Source organism: Geotrypetes seraphini, chromosome 4 (assembly GCF_902459505.1).
Source record: "Geotrypetes seraphini chromosome 4, aGeoSer1.1, whole genome shotgun sequence".
NCBI lineage: Eukaryota > Metazoa > Chordata > Amphibia > Gymnophiona > Dermophiidae > Geotrypetes > Geotrypetes seraphini.
Genome location: NC_047087.1, coordinates 158,977,858 through 158,994,446, shown reverse-complemented (window position 1 = coordinate 158,994,446; position 16,589 = coordinate 158,977,858). Strand labels below are relative to the sequence as shown.

Below are 16,589 nucleotides of genomic sequence, written 5' to 3'. Positions count from 1 at the left end.
TCCTTCAGCCTCAGTAATCTCCATGTCCTCTGGAGCTGGTCTGCCATCAGGAGCTCTCAACCCTGAGCCTTGCGACCTTCCCTGTTGCTGTTCCTCTCCCTTCTGTCTCTCTAGGAGCCTGGCCTTCAGAGAAAATAGCTTGCTGCCCCGCCCCCAACCCTCAGGTGAAAAGGATTTCCTGAGATTCATCTTGTGACTCAGAGGGGGATGGGAATTCAGCACTGCTGCTTTCTTACTCCCTCTACTGGCCCTAGCAGGAAATTCAGACAGAGTGGCAGAATATGGGGAAAAAGGCAGATTCTGAACTGTGTCAGGACTTAACCTAGAATCTGAGCTAGGGACACTCCTAGCAGGCATAGTCCGCTTATCACAATATGATGTTCAGGGCCTAAGTACTGCAGACACCAGAATGCAGGTCAGTTATGGAAATAGGCTGCTGGCATTGACAGCACTTTTTAAAACACGTCAACAGTTTCGATCTGGATAGAAAGATTTTGTTGTAAAGATTAAATTCAATGATTAATTTGTGTGAGGAAAAAATCTGTCGAAACGGAAACCGAAGGATGAGCAGTCCCTACAAAGGCTGAAACACCTCACATGAAAATAACAAAAAAAAACAAAAAAACAACCCACACAAGGGCAGAAACCCGAGTGGGGAAAATAAAATAAAAGGGTATTTTAAGATTATTTTTGAAAGAAAATAATGGTTAAAGGCCAGATTAGTACACAATACAGGTCGAAGGCAACGCTAACCGAAGTCCAGAGAAACACACTTCTTCGCTCTGCGGAAAATTGAGGAACCGAAAGCCTACATTGGGTGGGAAGGCACTTGCGCATGTGCGGTGTGGGCAGTCGCAAAGTTTCTTAAAACTTAAAGTGACAGTCACTTTTCACAATGTCTGTACTGGGCTCCGTGGATGATGTCACCCTCATGTGAGAATATGCTGCCTGCTAGTCCTAGGATAATTATAACTTTTTTTGTAATATCGACACCTACCCACTGAAAAGTATATTGAAATCATCAACTCAAGCCTTTGCATAAAGCGCTTTAAAAGTGTCCTACCTCTTCCCACTCTCTCAACCACTAAATAAATCAGATATAACAACTGGTTGAGCATGGGAACACTATCCTGTCCATAAAGTTGCACAGCTTCTTTTATCTCTTAGTTCGAAAAAGTTTTAAGAAAAGTTTTCTTTTATGATATGAATGTTGCTTTATGTACCCTCAACTTTTCTATTGATATGATAGCATTCTTATCTTTCCTTTTAATTTTAGTCTGTACACCACCATGACATGCATTCAGAAAAGGTGGGTTAGCAAATTTTAATAAATGATAAATGATGAAAAGAAATACTTCTGCTGTCTTGAGGCTTTATTTACCTGGTAAGGAACAGAGAGCACTGGTGTTGGGGCAGAGGGTTTCATTTCCTACCCGGGGCACCAGGCGGAGGCTCAGGATCTGCTGCAGAAGCCCGGTGCTGACATCATTGCCAAGGCCTCCTTCAGTTCCACTGCTCTCCATGCCCCAGTTGCTGCAGCAGTGTTGCCAGATCTGAAACACAAAATTATAGTTTCCAAAAAAAATTACTATGTGCAGTTATAATAGAAAAATATACAATGTGAATAAATGAAGTCATAAAAATATATAAAATACTTATAAGAATCCAGTGCTTTGTAAACCACAAATCTGAAAGCATACATAAAGACGGATGCAGAAATGTTATGTGGGTGGAAATGAGACTTCTATGTAAATTTTACAGCCACATAATGCAAAGAAGTTTTTTATGCAGAAGATAAAGCTGTGTGAATTTGCAAGGACATTGGTGCACAAGATAAATGATAACAGAGTTCTCCCCAGGACCTTTTTTTATGGGCACATCACCTGGCTGATTTTACTGATCACCCAGCTATCTTCACAGAAAATCTTATAATAGTGGGTTGTATTCCCCTGCCCTCACTCCTTGATGTCACCTTGGTGGTCTAGTACATCCTCCTCCCAATCCAACCCAAACCACCCTCTGCACCTCAAAGCCCTAGAAGTCTAGTAGACTCCTCTTCCCTCTACTGCCCCTGATACACAAAAACCATGAGAGTCTAGAAGATCCCCCTTCTTCTCTTCCTCCATGACCTAAGAAATAAATCCCTTGTATCTCTAGTAGCCTAGCAGATCCCCATCCTCTCCTCAACCCTCGCCGTCTATGTTAAAATGTCAACAGGTAGTGCCAACTGAATAGTGGAACTGGTTAGCTGGTAGGGGGTGCTATAATGCGGTAATGGAATGGATAGTGTGCAAGACATGTTTGTGGAGTATGTTGTAGATTTTTCTACATATGAGATGCCTCCTTTTCATGTAGTTCTGGGTAAATCTAGTTAGATGCATATGTGATAGTTAAGGCCACGCCCAATAGAAACTTATGAAAAGTTGGTGCATAAATACAAAAATAAAAATCTGAATATAGATTGCAGCCAAGACCAGAAAAACATTACAGATTAATATTAAGGAAAAGCATAATAATATTATTTTTATGTATTTTGCTGGATTAAGCCAGATCATATAGAGGTATTAATCTGACTCCATTAAGCCAGATCTAAAGAAGTATTAATAATAATAATAACAGTTTATATACCGCAGTACCGTGAAGTTCTATGCGATTTACAAAAGATTAAGCAAAGGTACAAATTGATTGACTTTAAGAGGGGTGGAAGAAAGAAAATTAATAGGACAGGAAATCCTGACTCCATTTTGTTTTCTGTCATTCTTTGAGTCTCTTCTTGGTGTAAAACATACTGAAGGTTTCCCGCTTAAAAAAGCTTGGGTTTCTAGTGTTCTTTGTCTGGATTGTCATGAAACCTCATGGCTTAAGTATTAACAGATGGTCCTGATATTCCAATGCTGGGTAGAGAAGAATCTTTCTTTTATATGTTTTAAAGAATTATGAACTATGTCTGAGATATGAATGAAATATGAGTGTTGCTTGTGTATGGATGATGGGATCCCATGAATGATTATGAATGTAAATGTATATTAAACATAGAATTGGTTTTGAAAATTGTATTTTTATATATTTTAAACCTGAAGAAATCCTGAAATCTAGTTTGACCTATCTGACCTTTCAGCTAGCCTAACATAGAAACTTGTGAAGGGTGGGCTCCTTTAGCCCACATAGGAATTTCCAGTTAGGGGAGGTTATATATGGGGTTTTTTTTTCTTTTAGTGTCTGTGAAATCCCAGACTGTCAGTTTTCTCCAAAGCACCTGATAGAGAGCTGGGTTTGGATTCAAACTTTTCCTCTGTGTTATACATTCAGAAATTGCTGTGTATAATTTGTAAAACTTTTCTTAAGCCTGGTAACTATGTTAAAAGGAATTTTCTTTGTTCATATCTAAGGAAGGCCTCTCTGTTGGCTGACTGGTTGACAGGTGTGATGTCATACTAGGCACTGCAAAAGTATATAAGTGAACCTGGTGGCAGGAGAGGTGCAATTTTTACGCCTGATGGGTCTCCCTGCCCAAATTACCTAATGAAAGTTGAATTATGATAAAGCTAATAAAAAAGAACCAATTGGAAAAGATTTGTGCAATTGTCATTATTCCTAGGCAACTAAGGGCAGGGTTTGGTAAGTTACCCTGTTCACAACTCATGGCTGTCTCTGACACTATTATTAAAAATGGCAGTACCTGAGCCCTAGTGGTGCATTCTGATCTATCACATGGTCGCATCATTCCCAGCATCTCCCCTCTTCCACCCTTATAAGCTAGCATCTCCTCTTTCTCCTCCACATCATTTTCATCTGAGATCTCCCTGTGCTTTCTCCTCCACTCATTTCTCCTCCTTCCTGTCCCCCCTTGTGGTCTAGCATCTGTCTTTTCCTTTTCCTCTCCTCCATGGTACAACATCTTTCCCTCTCTATTCCCTGCCATTACCCCACTCCCACCACCTCCCCCAGCATCTCTCCCTTTCTCTTTCAGCCCTCCTTGTGGTCTAGCATCTTTCAATCTCCTCTCCCCCATGGTCCAGTACTTTCTCTCTGTTTCCTGCCATTTCTCCCTGCCCCTGTGGTCCAACATCTCTCCTTCACTCTTCCTTCCCTCCCATTGTTCAGCATTACTTCTCCACTCCCCTTCTTCTAGCCCTCAATCTGACATCTCTCTCTCCCACCTTCACCCTCCCTATTCACAGTTCAGCATCACTCCCTCCAGTCCATTTCCCCAGCCTGTAATATGACATCTTCCTCCTATCACATCCCTCCTTTAGTCAACCTTAAAATTAATCTTTATTTGTAAAGGTTGCAGGCTCAGGCAGCAAATTACACAGGCTGCCTGTTGCTGGCAATGAAGCTTTAAGAACATAAGAGTTGCCATACTGGGACAGACCTAAGGCCCATCAAGCCCAGTATCGTTTCCTACATTAAACAACACGGGTCACAAGTACCTGACAAGATCCGAAAGAATAAAACAGATTTTATGCTGCTTATCTTAGGGATAAGCAGTGGAATTCCCCAAATCCATCTTAAAAAGAGATTAAGTTCTTACATTGCTAATATTTTTTTCTAGTAGATACGTGTGTCATTCTTGATGGACAGGCAATAACCTCATGCTCCTGAATCATGCAGAAGTATTCCTCCTCCTTCACCAGAGGGCTCTGTTGTCCCCCTTCAGTTTATCTTGGTATCTTGGTGCTTTGGAAGCTTTGCACCATTAGGAAATATTTTAATGAAGCCTCTTTTTGTTTGTTGGTACAGTCCTCTATCTTAAGCATTCTTGATTACTGTAATATAATATATTTAGGTGTTTACAAGAAAATTCTCAAAAAATTGAGGGTGGTTCAGAATACTGCTGTTTGCCTCATTTTTGGTTTAAAAAAATGGGAGCATATTATTCCTTTTTATCAGAAACCCCATTGGCTGCCGATACAGTCTAGAATTTTGTTTAAATTTTCATGCATTTGTTATAAATCAGTCTTTGGTATGACACCAGGCTATCTTGTTCCTCACTTCTCTTTGAGCCACTCTAATAAGAGTACACGCAGAGTGCATTTGTTTACATATCCCTCCATAAAATCTTGTCGTTGCAAAAAGTTCCTTGAGAGAACCCTCTCGTTTAAGGCCACTAAATTGAATGTATGCCTTGGAAAAATTATGTTAGAGGTTTCTTCTTATTTTGATTTTAGAAAACTATTAAAGACACAACTATTTGATAGGTTGGTATCTTAATGCATCCTGTTCTAACTTTTAATAAGTTCTTTTTATTTATAATTTGATGTATTTTATCTGCATTGTATGTATTAGCTTTACTTGTTGTGAACCGCCTAGAACCTTTTCGGCATGGTGGTATATAAGAATAAATTATTATTATTTATACCAAATCAGGTGATAGCCCTATATAGAAACATATGTGAAGGAGGGGTATGGGGAAACTTCCAAAACCACAACTCTGTTCTGCTCTAAAAACATAAATATGTTAAACATTGCAATTGAACAATCAAAATATTGAAATAATCAAACCAAGTAGAAACATTTAGGGAGCTCAAATATTCCCCCAGTATATTATAGCAATAGAGTATTCTTCATACCCTTAAGATCTGACTGACATCCAAATTTCAGTTTGGACTCAAACTTTTTAATTGAGACAGTAAGCAGGCGCAGGAGATTACTGACAGGGTGGGGCTCCAGAATAACACATCTATCTACTAGAAAAGATATTAGCAAGGTAAGAACCTAATACCTTTTACTAGTGCAATAGATGTGTCATTCTTGGAGGATGGGATGTACAAAATCAGTCCCAGGAACTGGACAACGTTTTGGGGCAAGAGCAAGCTCTTCAGGAGAGATGGACTGCACCTGAGCATGGCGGGAACTAGATTTCTAGCACACAACGTCAAGAGAGGAATAGAACAGGCTTTAAACTAAGAAGAAGGGGAAAGCCGACAGTCGACCAAGTGTCGACGATTCGGAAGAAGGTAACCTGTGAGGATACTGAGTGGGAAAAATGCTGGGAAGACACAACAGGCAAAACACAAGAGTTGACTTGCCCCAAAATGTTGTCCAGTTCCTCACGAAGTGGAACCCCTTTTCCTCACACCATCTCCTCAACCATGCATTTATTGATTGCAGTTCCGTCTGCCTCTTCACATCTGCCCTCAGTACTGGTAGGATCTCTGAAAACGCTATCTTCTGAGTCATCTTCAACTTCCTTCCCAGAATCTTGAACTGTTCTATTAGTGCATTTCTACTGTAGTCTCTCCTCCTGACATCATTTGTCCCGATGTGGATCATCACTGTAGTCTCTTCTGTCTCTGCTCCTTCTAGGATCTTTTCAATTTTGTTGACGATGTCCTTTGTTCTCGCTCCTGGGAGGCAGGTCATTAGTCAATCCTCTCTCCCACCTGCTATGTGGCCATCTATTTGCCTTAGGATTGATTCTCCCATTAGGATTGCAGACTTTCCCTGAAAACGCATTCTTCTGAGTCCTCATCTTCAGCTTCCTGTACTGACTCGGCTCTTCTTGAGGCTCTTCGCAAAGACACTCTCGCTAAGGCGAGCGCCTTTGCCGCGCGCCAAACGGCTGCGCGCCATTGGCTCCTCCCCTTTAAGAGGGAGTTCGGGTGATGATCCTCCGACGCGGTGGGGGTGGGCAGAGCTTACTCTCGCCGCTGCCCCTAGTTTCCTGCTCCTCTTTGCCTCCTCTCCCGGCTCCTTTCTGGCTTTTACTTTCCTCTTCTGTCTCTCCCCTTCTGCCTGCTTGCTCCTGTTAGTTCCTCTAGCTCTTCTAGCTAAGCACTGCGTGCACCCTGGCTCCTTCCCCCTTTAAGGGGGAGTTCGGATGATGATCCTCTGACGCGGTGGGGGTGGGCGGAGCTTACTCTCGCCGCTGCCCATGGCTTCCTGCTCCTCTTTGCCTCCTCTCCTGGCTCCTTTCTGGCTTTTACTTTCCTCTTCTGTCTCTCCCCTTCTGCCGGCTTGCTCCTGTTAGTTCCTCTAGCTCTTCTAGTTTAAGCCCCGGGAAAGGAAAGGAAATGAAGACAAAAAAATACCAGGACCTAAATTGCAAGGAGCCTAAGGAACAAAATGGGAGAATTAGAAGTCATGGCCAAAAAAGAGAATCTGGACATCATTGGGGTCTCTGAAACATGGTGGAATGAAGAAAACAAATGGGACATAGCACTGCCGAGGTACAAACTCTATCGCGAAGACAGGTCAGGTGAGAAAGGAGGAGGAATAGCCCTATACATAAAAGAAAGCATACACTCGACCAGAGTGGACACAGAAGCGACAACCAACAAATTGGAATCACTATGGGTTAAAATACCAGGAAGGAAAGGGCCCGAGATAAAGATGGGCCTGTACTATCGTCCACCTGGGCAAACCGAAGCTAACGATGAAGAAATTTAAGCCGAGATGAAGCGAGAATGTAAAAGCGGTAACACGATTGTTATGAGAGACTTCAACTATCCCGGGATAGACTGGAGTCTAGGAAACTCAAAATGCGCTAGGGAGACCGGAATCCTGGAGGCTATACAGGACTGTTTCATGAAGCAGCTTGTCAGAGAACCGACGAGAGGGAATGCCACTCTGGATCTAATCCTTAATGGGCTAAGACAGTGGTCTCAAATACGTGATCCTTGGGCCGCATGCGGCCCCCCATGGACTATTTTGCGGCCCGCAATCTGTCCTCTCCACTTCACAAGTTTTCCGATTGTGGAGAGGACAATTGCGTACAAACCGTGACTGTAATTGGACTTGTAGAAGTCTCTCTGGAGGGAATGTCAGCAAATGGCTCGCCTAAAGCAAGGTTCCCCAATCTGCTTCCCTTCCCGTCTCACTGCCCTCCCCAAGCCACCGCAATCAGGGAACAGGCCAGCGCCGAGGTCTTAGCTCTCTCTGCTTATCTTCCCCAGCTCGGAGCCGACCAATTCTCGCTATCCGACGTCAATTCTAACTTCGGGGAGGAAGTTCCGGGCCAGCCAATCGCTGCCTGGCTAGCCCGGAACTTCCTCTCCGACGTTAGAATTGACGTTGGGTGGCAAGAATTGGTCGGCCCCACGCTGGGGAATATAAGCAGGGAGAGCTAAGACCTCGGCGCTGGCTTGTTCCCTGACTGCGGCGGTGGCGGCCTGTTCCCCAATGGTGGTGGCTTGGGGGAGGGCCCGGAGAAATAAAGAAAGAAAGGGGGGGGGACAGGGAGACAGAAAGAAAGAAGGGAGATGGAACACAGACAGAAAGGGGCATGGAGAGAGAAAGACAGAAAGAAAGGGTGGGCATGGAGAAAGAAAAAAGAAAGGAGGCACAGAGAGAGAGAGAAAGACAGACATATAGAAAGAAAGGGGGCATAGAGAGAGAGAAAGAAAGAAGGGGGCAGGGTGAAGAAATAAAAAGTTGGGGGAGGGAAGGAGACAGATGCCAGACCAGGGGAAAGGAAGGAAGGAAGGAAGGAGGGAGGGAGGGAGGGAGAGAAAGGAAAGAAAGAGATGTCAGACCATGGAAATAGGGACAGAAGAAGAGAGAGATAGAAGGGAAGGTAAGACGTGAAAACGTAGATTTTGAAAAGAAAGCAGAAAAATTGAATATTAAGTTAATGCCAAAGATGGATGCAAAAGACATATAACTGACCATGTAAATAAGACAAGCCTTTGAAGGGTGATCAAGAAATATTGTATAAAATTACTCAGAGATGTGAAACTCTGAAAGGAAAGCTACTACACCTCCCTTGGGTAAAGAGTTTACCTTCCAGTCATTGTTATTCTATAAAAATGTTTTTTGATCACGACCTGGAAAGGCTAAAAAGTTCAAACTGTTTCAAAAGTTCAAAATAACTGGTTTGTTCTTGTTGTTAATATCATGCAAACGTCACTGCATACTTGATGAAAAAATCCACTTAGCTGTTAAACGGTAATTTAGGGTACTTGGAGAGCCGCAGAAAAAAATAGTTAATGATAATTTTGCATAAGGTAAAACACTTTATAGTTTTTCTGCGGCCCTCCAAGTACCTACAAATCCAAAATGTGGCCCCACTAAGGGTTTGAGTTTGAGACCACTGGGCTAAGAGGACCTGCAAAGGAAGTGGAAGTAGTGGGACCGTTGGGAAACAGCGATCACAATATGATCAAGTTCAAAGTTGAAGTAGGAATACCGAAGGGAAAGAGAACCACAGCGACAACTTTTAACTTCAAGAAAGGAAACTACGAAGCGATGAGGGTAATGGTAAGGAAGAAACTTAGGAACAGCTCAAAGAAATGGCAGACTGTAGAGCAAGCCTAGTCTTTATTCAAGGACACGGTGAGCGAGGCGCAAAATCTGTATATCCCTAGATTCAGAAAAGGGTGCAAAAAGAATTGAACAAAAGACCCGGAGTGGATAACTAAAAAAGTGAAGAAAGCGATAGGAGATAAGAATTCATTCAGGAAATGGAAAAAGGACAAAACCGAGGAGAACTGGAAAGAGCACAGGAAGCATCAAAAAGAATGTCACCTCGGGTTAGAAAAGCAAAAAGAGAATACGAAGAGAGGCTAGCCAGGGAAGCACGACATTTCAAACCATTCTTCAGATATGTTAAAGGGAAGCAGCCGGCAAGGGAGGAGGTGGGATCGCTGGATGACGGAGATAGGAAAGGAGTGGTGAAGGAGGAGAAAGAAGTCGCGGAAAGACTAAACATGTTCTTTTCGTCAGTATTTACAAAAGAGGACACATCCAACGTACCAGAACCTGAACAAATTTTCAAAGGAGACCAAGCAGAAAAATGAACATCCATGGAGGCAAGCCTTGAAGATGTACACAAGCAGATAGAAAGATTAAAAACTGACAAATCCTCGGGCCCGGACAGAATCCACCCTAGGGTACTGAAAGAACTAAAGGAGGAAATAGCGGAACTACTACAGCAAGTTTGTAATCTATCCCTGAAAACAGGTGTGATCCCGGAGGATTGGAAGATAGCCAATGTTATGCCCATCTTTAAAAAGGGATCAAGAGGTGACCCGGGGAACTACAGACCTTAAGTCTGACCTCGGTTCCGGGGAAAATGGTGGAAGCGCTCATAAAAGACAGAAAGGAATAAACTTATGATAGCAAGCCAACATGGCTTCTGCTTATTGCACTTCTTCGAAGAAATTAACAAACGGATGGACAAAGGGGACCCCATAGACATCATATACTTAGATTTCCAAAAAGCCTTTGACAGCATGAACGCCTACTTCGGAAACTGAAGAACCATGGGGTGGAAGGAGACATACACAGATGGATCAAGAATTGGTTGGCAGGTAGGAAGCAGAGGGTAGGAGTGAAGGGCCTCTACTCAGACTGGAGGAGGGTCACGAGTGGTGTTCCACAGGGGTTGGTGCTCGGACCGCTGCTATTCAATATATTTATAAATGATCTAGAAACAGGGATGAAGTGCGAAGTAATAAAATTCGCAGACGACACCAAACTATTTAGTGGGGTTAGGACTAAAGAGGACTGCGAAGATTTACAAAGGGACCTGAACAAACTAGGGGAGTGGGCAACGAGATGGCAGATGAAGTTCAATGTAGAGAAATGTAAAGTCTTGCATGTAGGAAACAGAAACCCGAAGTACAGCAATACGATGGGAGGGCTGTTATTGGGTGAGAGTACCCAAGAAAGTGACTTGGGGGTAATAGTGGACAAGACAATAAAGCCGTCGGCACAGTGCGCAGCGGCCGCTAAGAAGGCAAATAGAATGCTAGGTATAATCAAGAAAGGTATTACAATCAGAACGAAAGAAGTTATCCTGCCGTTGTATTGGGCGATGGTGCGCCCGCATCTGGAGTACTGCATCCAATATTGGTCACCGTACCTTAAGAAGGATATGGCGATACTCGAGAGGGTTCAGAAGAGAGCGAAATGTTTGATAAAAGGTATGGATAGATTGGAGAAATTGGTGCTCTTTTCCCTAGAAAAACGGAGACTTAGAGGGGACATGATAGTGACTTACAAGATCATGAAGGGCATGGAGAAAGTGGAGAGGGACAGATTCTTCAAACTTTCAAGAACTACAAGAATGAGAGGGCATTCGGAAAAATTAAGAGGGAACAGATTCAGAACCAATGCTAGGAAGTTCTTCTTCACCCAAAGGGTTGTGGACACCTGGAATGCGCTTTCAGAGGGTGTGATAGGACAGAGTACAGTATTGGGGTTCAAGAAAGGATTAGATAATTTCCTGAAGGAAAAGGGGATAGAAGGGTATAGATAAAGGATTACTATAAAGGTCCTGGACCTGATGGGCCGCCGCGTGAGCGGACTGCTGGGCACGATGGACCTCTGGTCTGACCCAGCTGAGGCACTGCTTATGTTCTTATGTTCAACGTCAGATTGAACACTGGGCAGCCCCAGCAATGAACAGTGGCTTGGAACGCTGTGGCAGACAGCATCCATTCTCCAGTGTCTTGTCTGCTGAGAAACCTGGCCTCGACATTGTCTACTCTAGCTTAATGCCCTGCTGAAATAGCCTGAAGATGACACACTGCCCACCAGAACAGATTGCGGGTCTCCAGACTCAGCTATGCACTCTTGGTGCCTCCCTGGCAATTGACATATGCCACCGCAGTCGCATTGTCTGAGAACACTCGTACTGTTTGTCACTCCAGACTCTTCTCCAACTTCCGCAACGCCAATCGAATGGCTCGAAGCGCCAATCCGTTGATCATCCACTTCTGTTGGAAGGCTGATGAAGTGAGCTCCCCAGCTGACAGGCTGGCATCCGTTGCCACAATTACCCACAAAGCTATTCTGAAAGGAATGCCTCTTGATAATGCCTGTGGCCATACTGGTCAAGGCTACTGGAGTCCATGGCAGAGACATCTGCAGGGAGTCCAACTGTGGTGACCAGTGCTACAGCAGAGTGCTCTGGAGAGAATGAATGTGAGCCTTTGCCTATGGGACCATGTCTATGTGACTACCATGGAGCTAAGTACTTAAAAGTAGTGCCCCGGATGGAACTGGCTAGGCCAACAACTTCATTATCTGGGTACATAGCTCCTGTCTGCATGCCTCTGAAAGATAGACATGGCCTTCTGCTGTGTTGAGGAAGACTCCCAGGTATTCCAGGGATGGGGACAGAACTAGTTGGCTCTTTCTGAAATTCACTATGTAACCCAGGCTCTGCAGGACCGAGACATGAGAAACCGCTTGTTTTCATTCTAAGACTGACGGAGCTGTGATCAGTCAGTCGTCCAGGCACCTGCAATCCTGTCCTGCATAGATGTGTGGTTATCACCACCATCACCTTTGTGAACATGCGAAGTGCTGTCGCCAGTCTAAAGGGAAGAGTAATGGTTCTCCAGAACATGAAATCTCAGGAACTTCCTGTGTTCCTGAAAGATGGAAATATACAGGTAGACCTCTGTTAAATCCACAGAGTCCAGAAATTTCCCCAGCGCCACCGCCACTATGACAGACCGCACTGTCTCCATGCGAAAGTATGGGTCTTTCAGTGCTGCATTGACATATATGAGATCCATAATGGGTCTTCAATCATCTTAGATTTTCTTGGGCACTATGAAATTTCTGGACAGAAAATCTCCTCTCATTCCTCAAATCCCTTTCCTACAGAATCCTGAACCCACAAACCACACACGAAAAGGGCCACCAACTTGACACAGTTGCCTTCATTTCCCAAACACCCACCACACAAGAAATACACACCACAAATGGAATATGATCTCGCACCATCTGGTCAGACCATTACAAGAGGCTCTGCTCAGACAAATGGTGACGGAACCCACAAGGGAAAAAGCGATATTGGATCTGGTCCTCACAAATGGAGAGAGTATCTCTAATGTTCGAGTGGGTGCTCACCTGGGTAGTAGCGATCATCAAACGGTTTGGTTTGATATAACAGCTAAAGTGGAGAGCGGCCGCACAATACTTAAAGTCCTAGATTTCAAACGTACGGACTTTAATGCAATGGAAAAGTACCTGAAGAAAGAGCTGTTAGGATGGGAGGACATAAGAGAAGTGGAAAGACAGTGGTCTAAGCTGAAAGGAGCGATAAAAATGGCTATGGACCTTTATGTGAAGAAAATCAATAAAAACAAGAGAAAAAGGAAGCCGATATGGTTCTCCAACCTAGTGGCTGAGAAAATAAAGGCGAAAGAGTTGGCGTTCATGAAATATAAAAAAACCCAAGAAGAGGAGAGCAGAAAGGACTACAGGGTGAAACTGAAAGAAGCCAAGAGAGAGATACGTTTGGCGAAGGCACAGGCGGAAGAACAAATGGCTAAAAATGTAAAAAAGGGAGATAAAAATTTTTTCAGATATATTAGTGAAAGCAGGAAGATAAAAAATTGAATTGCTAGGCTAAAAGATGCTGGGAACAAATATGTAGAGAGTGATGAGGAGAAAGCAAATGTGCTAAACAAATACTTCTGTTCTGTGTTCACAGAAGAAAATCCTGGAGAAGGACCGAGATTGTCTGGCAAAGTTACACGAGAAAATGGAGTAGATTCTGCGCCGTTCACGGAGGAGGGTATTTATGAGCAACTTGAAAAACTGAAGGTGGACAAAGCGATGGGACCAGACGGGATCCATCCCAGGATACTAAGGGAGCTCAGAGAGGTTCTGGCGAGTCCTATTAAAGACTTGTTCAACAAATCTCTGGAGACGGGAGTGATTCCTGGGGATTGGAGGAGAGCGGATGTGGTCCCTATTCATAAAAGTGGTCACAGGGATGAAGCAGGAAACTACAGGCCGGTGAGCCTCACTTCAGTTGTTGGAAAAATAATGGAAGTGTTGCTGAAAGAAAGGATAGTGTATTTCCTTGAATCTAATGGGTTACAGGATCCGAGGCAACATGGCTTTACAAAAGGTAAATCGTGCCAAACGAACCTGATTGAATTTTTTGATTGGGTGACCAGAGAGCTGGATCGAGGACATATGCTAGATGTAATTTACTTGGATTTCGGCAAAGCCTTTGATACAGTTCCTCATGGGAGGCTGTTGAACAAACTTGAAGGGCTGAAGTTAGGACCCAAAGTGGTGAACTGGGTCAGAAACTGGCTGTCGGACAGACGCCAGAGGGTGGTGGTTAATGGAAGTTGCTCGAAGGAAGGAAAGGTGACTAATGGAGTCCCTCAGGGTTCGGTGCTGGGGCCAATCCTGTTCAATATGTATGTAAGTGACATTGCTGAAGGGTTAGAAGGAAAAGTGTGCCTTTTTGCAGATGATACCAAGATTTGTAACAGAGTAGACACCGAAGAGGGAGTGGAGAATATGAAAAAGGATCTGCAAAAGTTAGAGGAATGGTCTAATGCCTGGCAACTAAAATTCAATGCAAAGAAATGCAGAGTAATGCATTTGGGGATTAATAATAGGAAGGAACCGTATATGCTGGGAGGAGAGAAGCTGATATGCACGGACGGGGAGAGGGACCTTGGGGTGATAGTGTCCGAAGATCTAAAGGCGAAAAAACAGTGTGACAAGGCAGTGGCTGCTGCCAGAAGGATTCTGGGCTGTATAAAGAGAGGCGTAGTCAGTAGAAGGAAGAAGGTGTTGATGCCCCTGTACAGGTCATTGGTGAGGCCCCACTTGGAGTATTGTGTTCAGTTTTGGAGACCGTATCTGGCGAAAGACGTAAGAAGACTTGAGGCGGTCCAGAGGAGGGCGACGAAAATGATAGGAGGCTTGCGCCAGAAGACGTATGAGGAGAGACTGGAAGCCCTGAATATGTATACCCTAGAGGAAAGGAGAGACAGGGGAGATATGATTCAGATGTTCAAATACTTAAAGGGTATTAACGTAGAACAAAATATTTTCCAGAGAAAGGAAAATGGTAAAACCAGAGGACATAATTTGAGGTTGAGGGGTGGTAGATTCAGGGGCAATGTTAGGAAATTCTACTTTACGGAGAGGGTGGTGGATGCCTGGAATGCGCTCCCGAGAGAGGTGGTGGAGAGTAAAACTGTGACTGAGTTCAAAGAAGCGTGGGATGAACACAGAAGATTTAGAATCAGAAAATAATATTAAAGATTGAACTAGGCTAGTTACTGGGCAGACTTGTACGGTCTGCGTCTGTGTATGGCCGTTTGGAGGAGGATGGGCAGGGGAGGGCTTCAATGGCTGGGAGGTTGTAGATGGGCTGGAGTAAGTCTTAACAGAGATTTCGGCAGTTGGAACCCAAGCACAGTACCGGGTAAAGCTTTGGATTCTCGCCCAGAAATAGCTAAAAAGAAAAAAAAAAAAAAAAAAAAAAATTTAAATTGAATCAGGTTGGGCAGACTGGATGGACCATTCGGGTCTTTATCTGCCGTCATCTACTATGTTACTATGTTACAGGTACACCTTCAAAATCAACTGGACACAGGGCAAAACCAAATAAAATAACCAAAACTTAACATACAAAACACACAAAAAGATCGACCCACTTAAATTCTGAAACAAATTAGACACCATGATCCAAGATGGCAACCCCAAGGATTTCCTAAACCACTGGCGCACTCTAAGCACATCCATCCTTGAAGACATAACACAACCACAAATAAAAACCAGAATCTGCAGACGCTCAGACAAATGGTTTGACAACGAACTACTGCAACTCAAACAACAATGCAGACATCTTGAAAAAGAATGGAGAAAAGACAACCAACAACACACAAAAACAACCTGGAGAATACTGAACAAACAATACAAACAAAAGCTAAAAGATAAAAGAAAATCATACTACACCAGTCAAATAGGCACAGAAATCCAAGACACCAAAAAACTTTTCAAACTACTAAAGAAACTCACAGACACCAAACCCTACCTAACCACCAAAACCGCCCCTCCCCCCAACTGGCTGAATTCTTCAGAAACAAAATCTCAACAGAGAGAAACACTTTCACCGGGACCCCAGCCATCTCGATGTAATCTCACTACCATTCATAGAAAAAGAGGCCTACGTAGCAGACAGAAATTGGTCAGACTTCCCAAACTTACAATGGCTCGACCTAGAAAGACTCTACAACAAATACAATCCTGCGACCTCAACCACTGCCCATATCTGTTAAAAGCAGCCAGCACTAAATTCCGCACCCACCTCATGCGGTGGATCAGTTACACGCTCACAGAGGGCCAATTTCCACAAGACCTATCTGAAATCATCATAACCCCTGTCCTGAAAGACCCAAAAGGAGCTACAGATCAGCCATCCAATTACAGACCTATCACCACAATATCGCTATACACAGGGCAGGATTAATTCGTCGAGGGCCCCTAGGCACACAAGTACACTGTCCCGCAGCACCCCACCCTGCGCCCAGACAGAAAGAGGAAGCTGCATCAGAGGGAAGCTTTGGGCAAGCAGCACCGCTTGCAAAATTACAATTCCTGTTGCCTTTCTTATCCGCATTGCTTGCTTGTCTTACTTTTCGTCAATGGGGGGGCCGCATTGTCAATCGGGGGAGGAGCCCGCGATCGGGGGGGGGCACATTGCCGTTTGGAAAAAACAAAGTTGATGGCCTCCTTCATCGGGCCCCCCTGCCTACTGGGCCTATTGGTTAATCCTGCCCTGGCTATACATCAAGCTAATGGTAGGCCTCGTAGCAAAACTTCTCATCGAATACTTAGAAAATCACAACATACTCCACCTCTTACAATCAGGC

General features: G+C 43.9%; 1 protein-coding gene across 6 annotated transcripts in view; it reads right to left on the bottom strand.

The window, feature by feature from the left end:
- The window catches only part of TMEM170A (transmembrane protein 170A), a 292,018-nt gene that overhangs the window by 167,149 nt on the left and 108,280 nt on the right, over positions 1-16,589 (bottom strand). For all 6 annotated transcript variants that reach the window (XM_033941056.1, XM_033941052.1, XM_033941057.1 and 3 more), the window contains exon 3: positions 1,382-1,553. In XM_033941056.1, coding sequence (XP_033796947.1) covers positions 1,382-1,523 — 142 coding nt within the window. In that variant the 5' untranslated portion in view covers positions 1,524-1,553. The remainder of the gene's footprint in view (positions 1-1,381; positions 1,554-16,589) is intronic.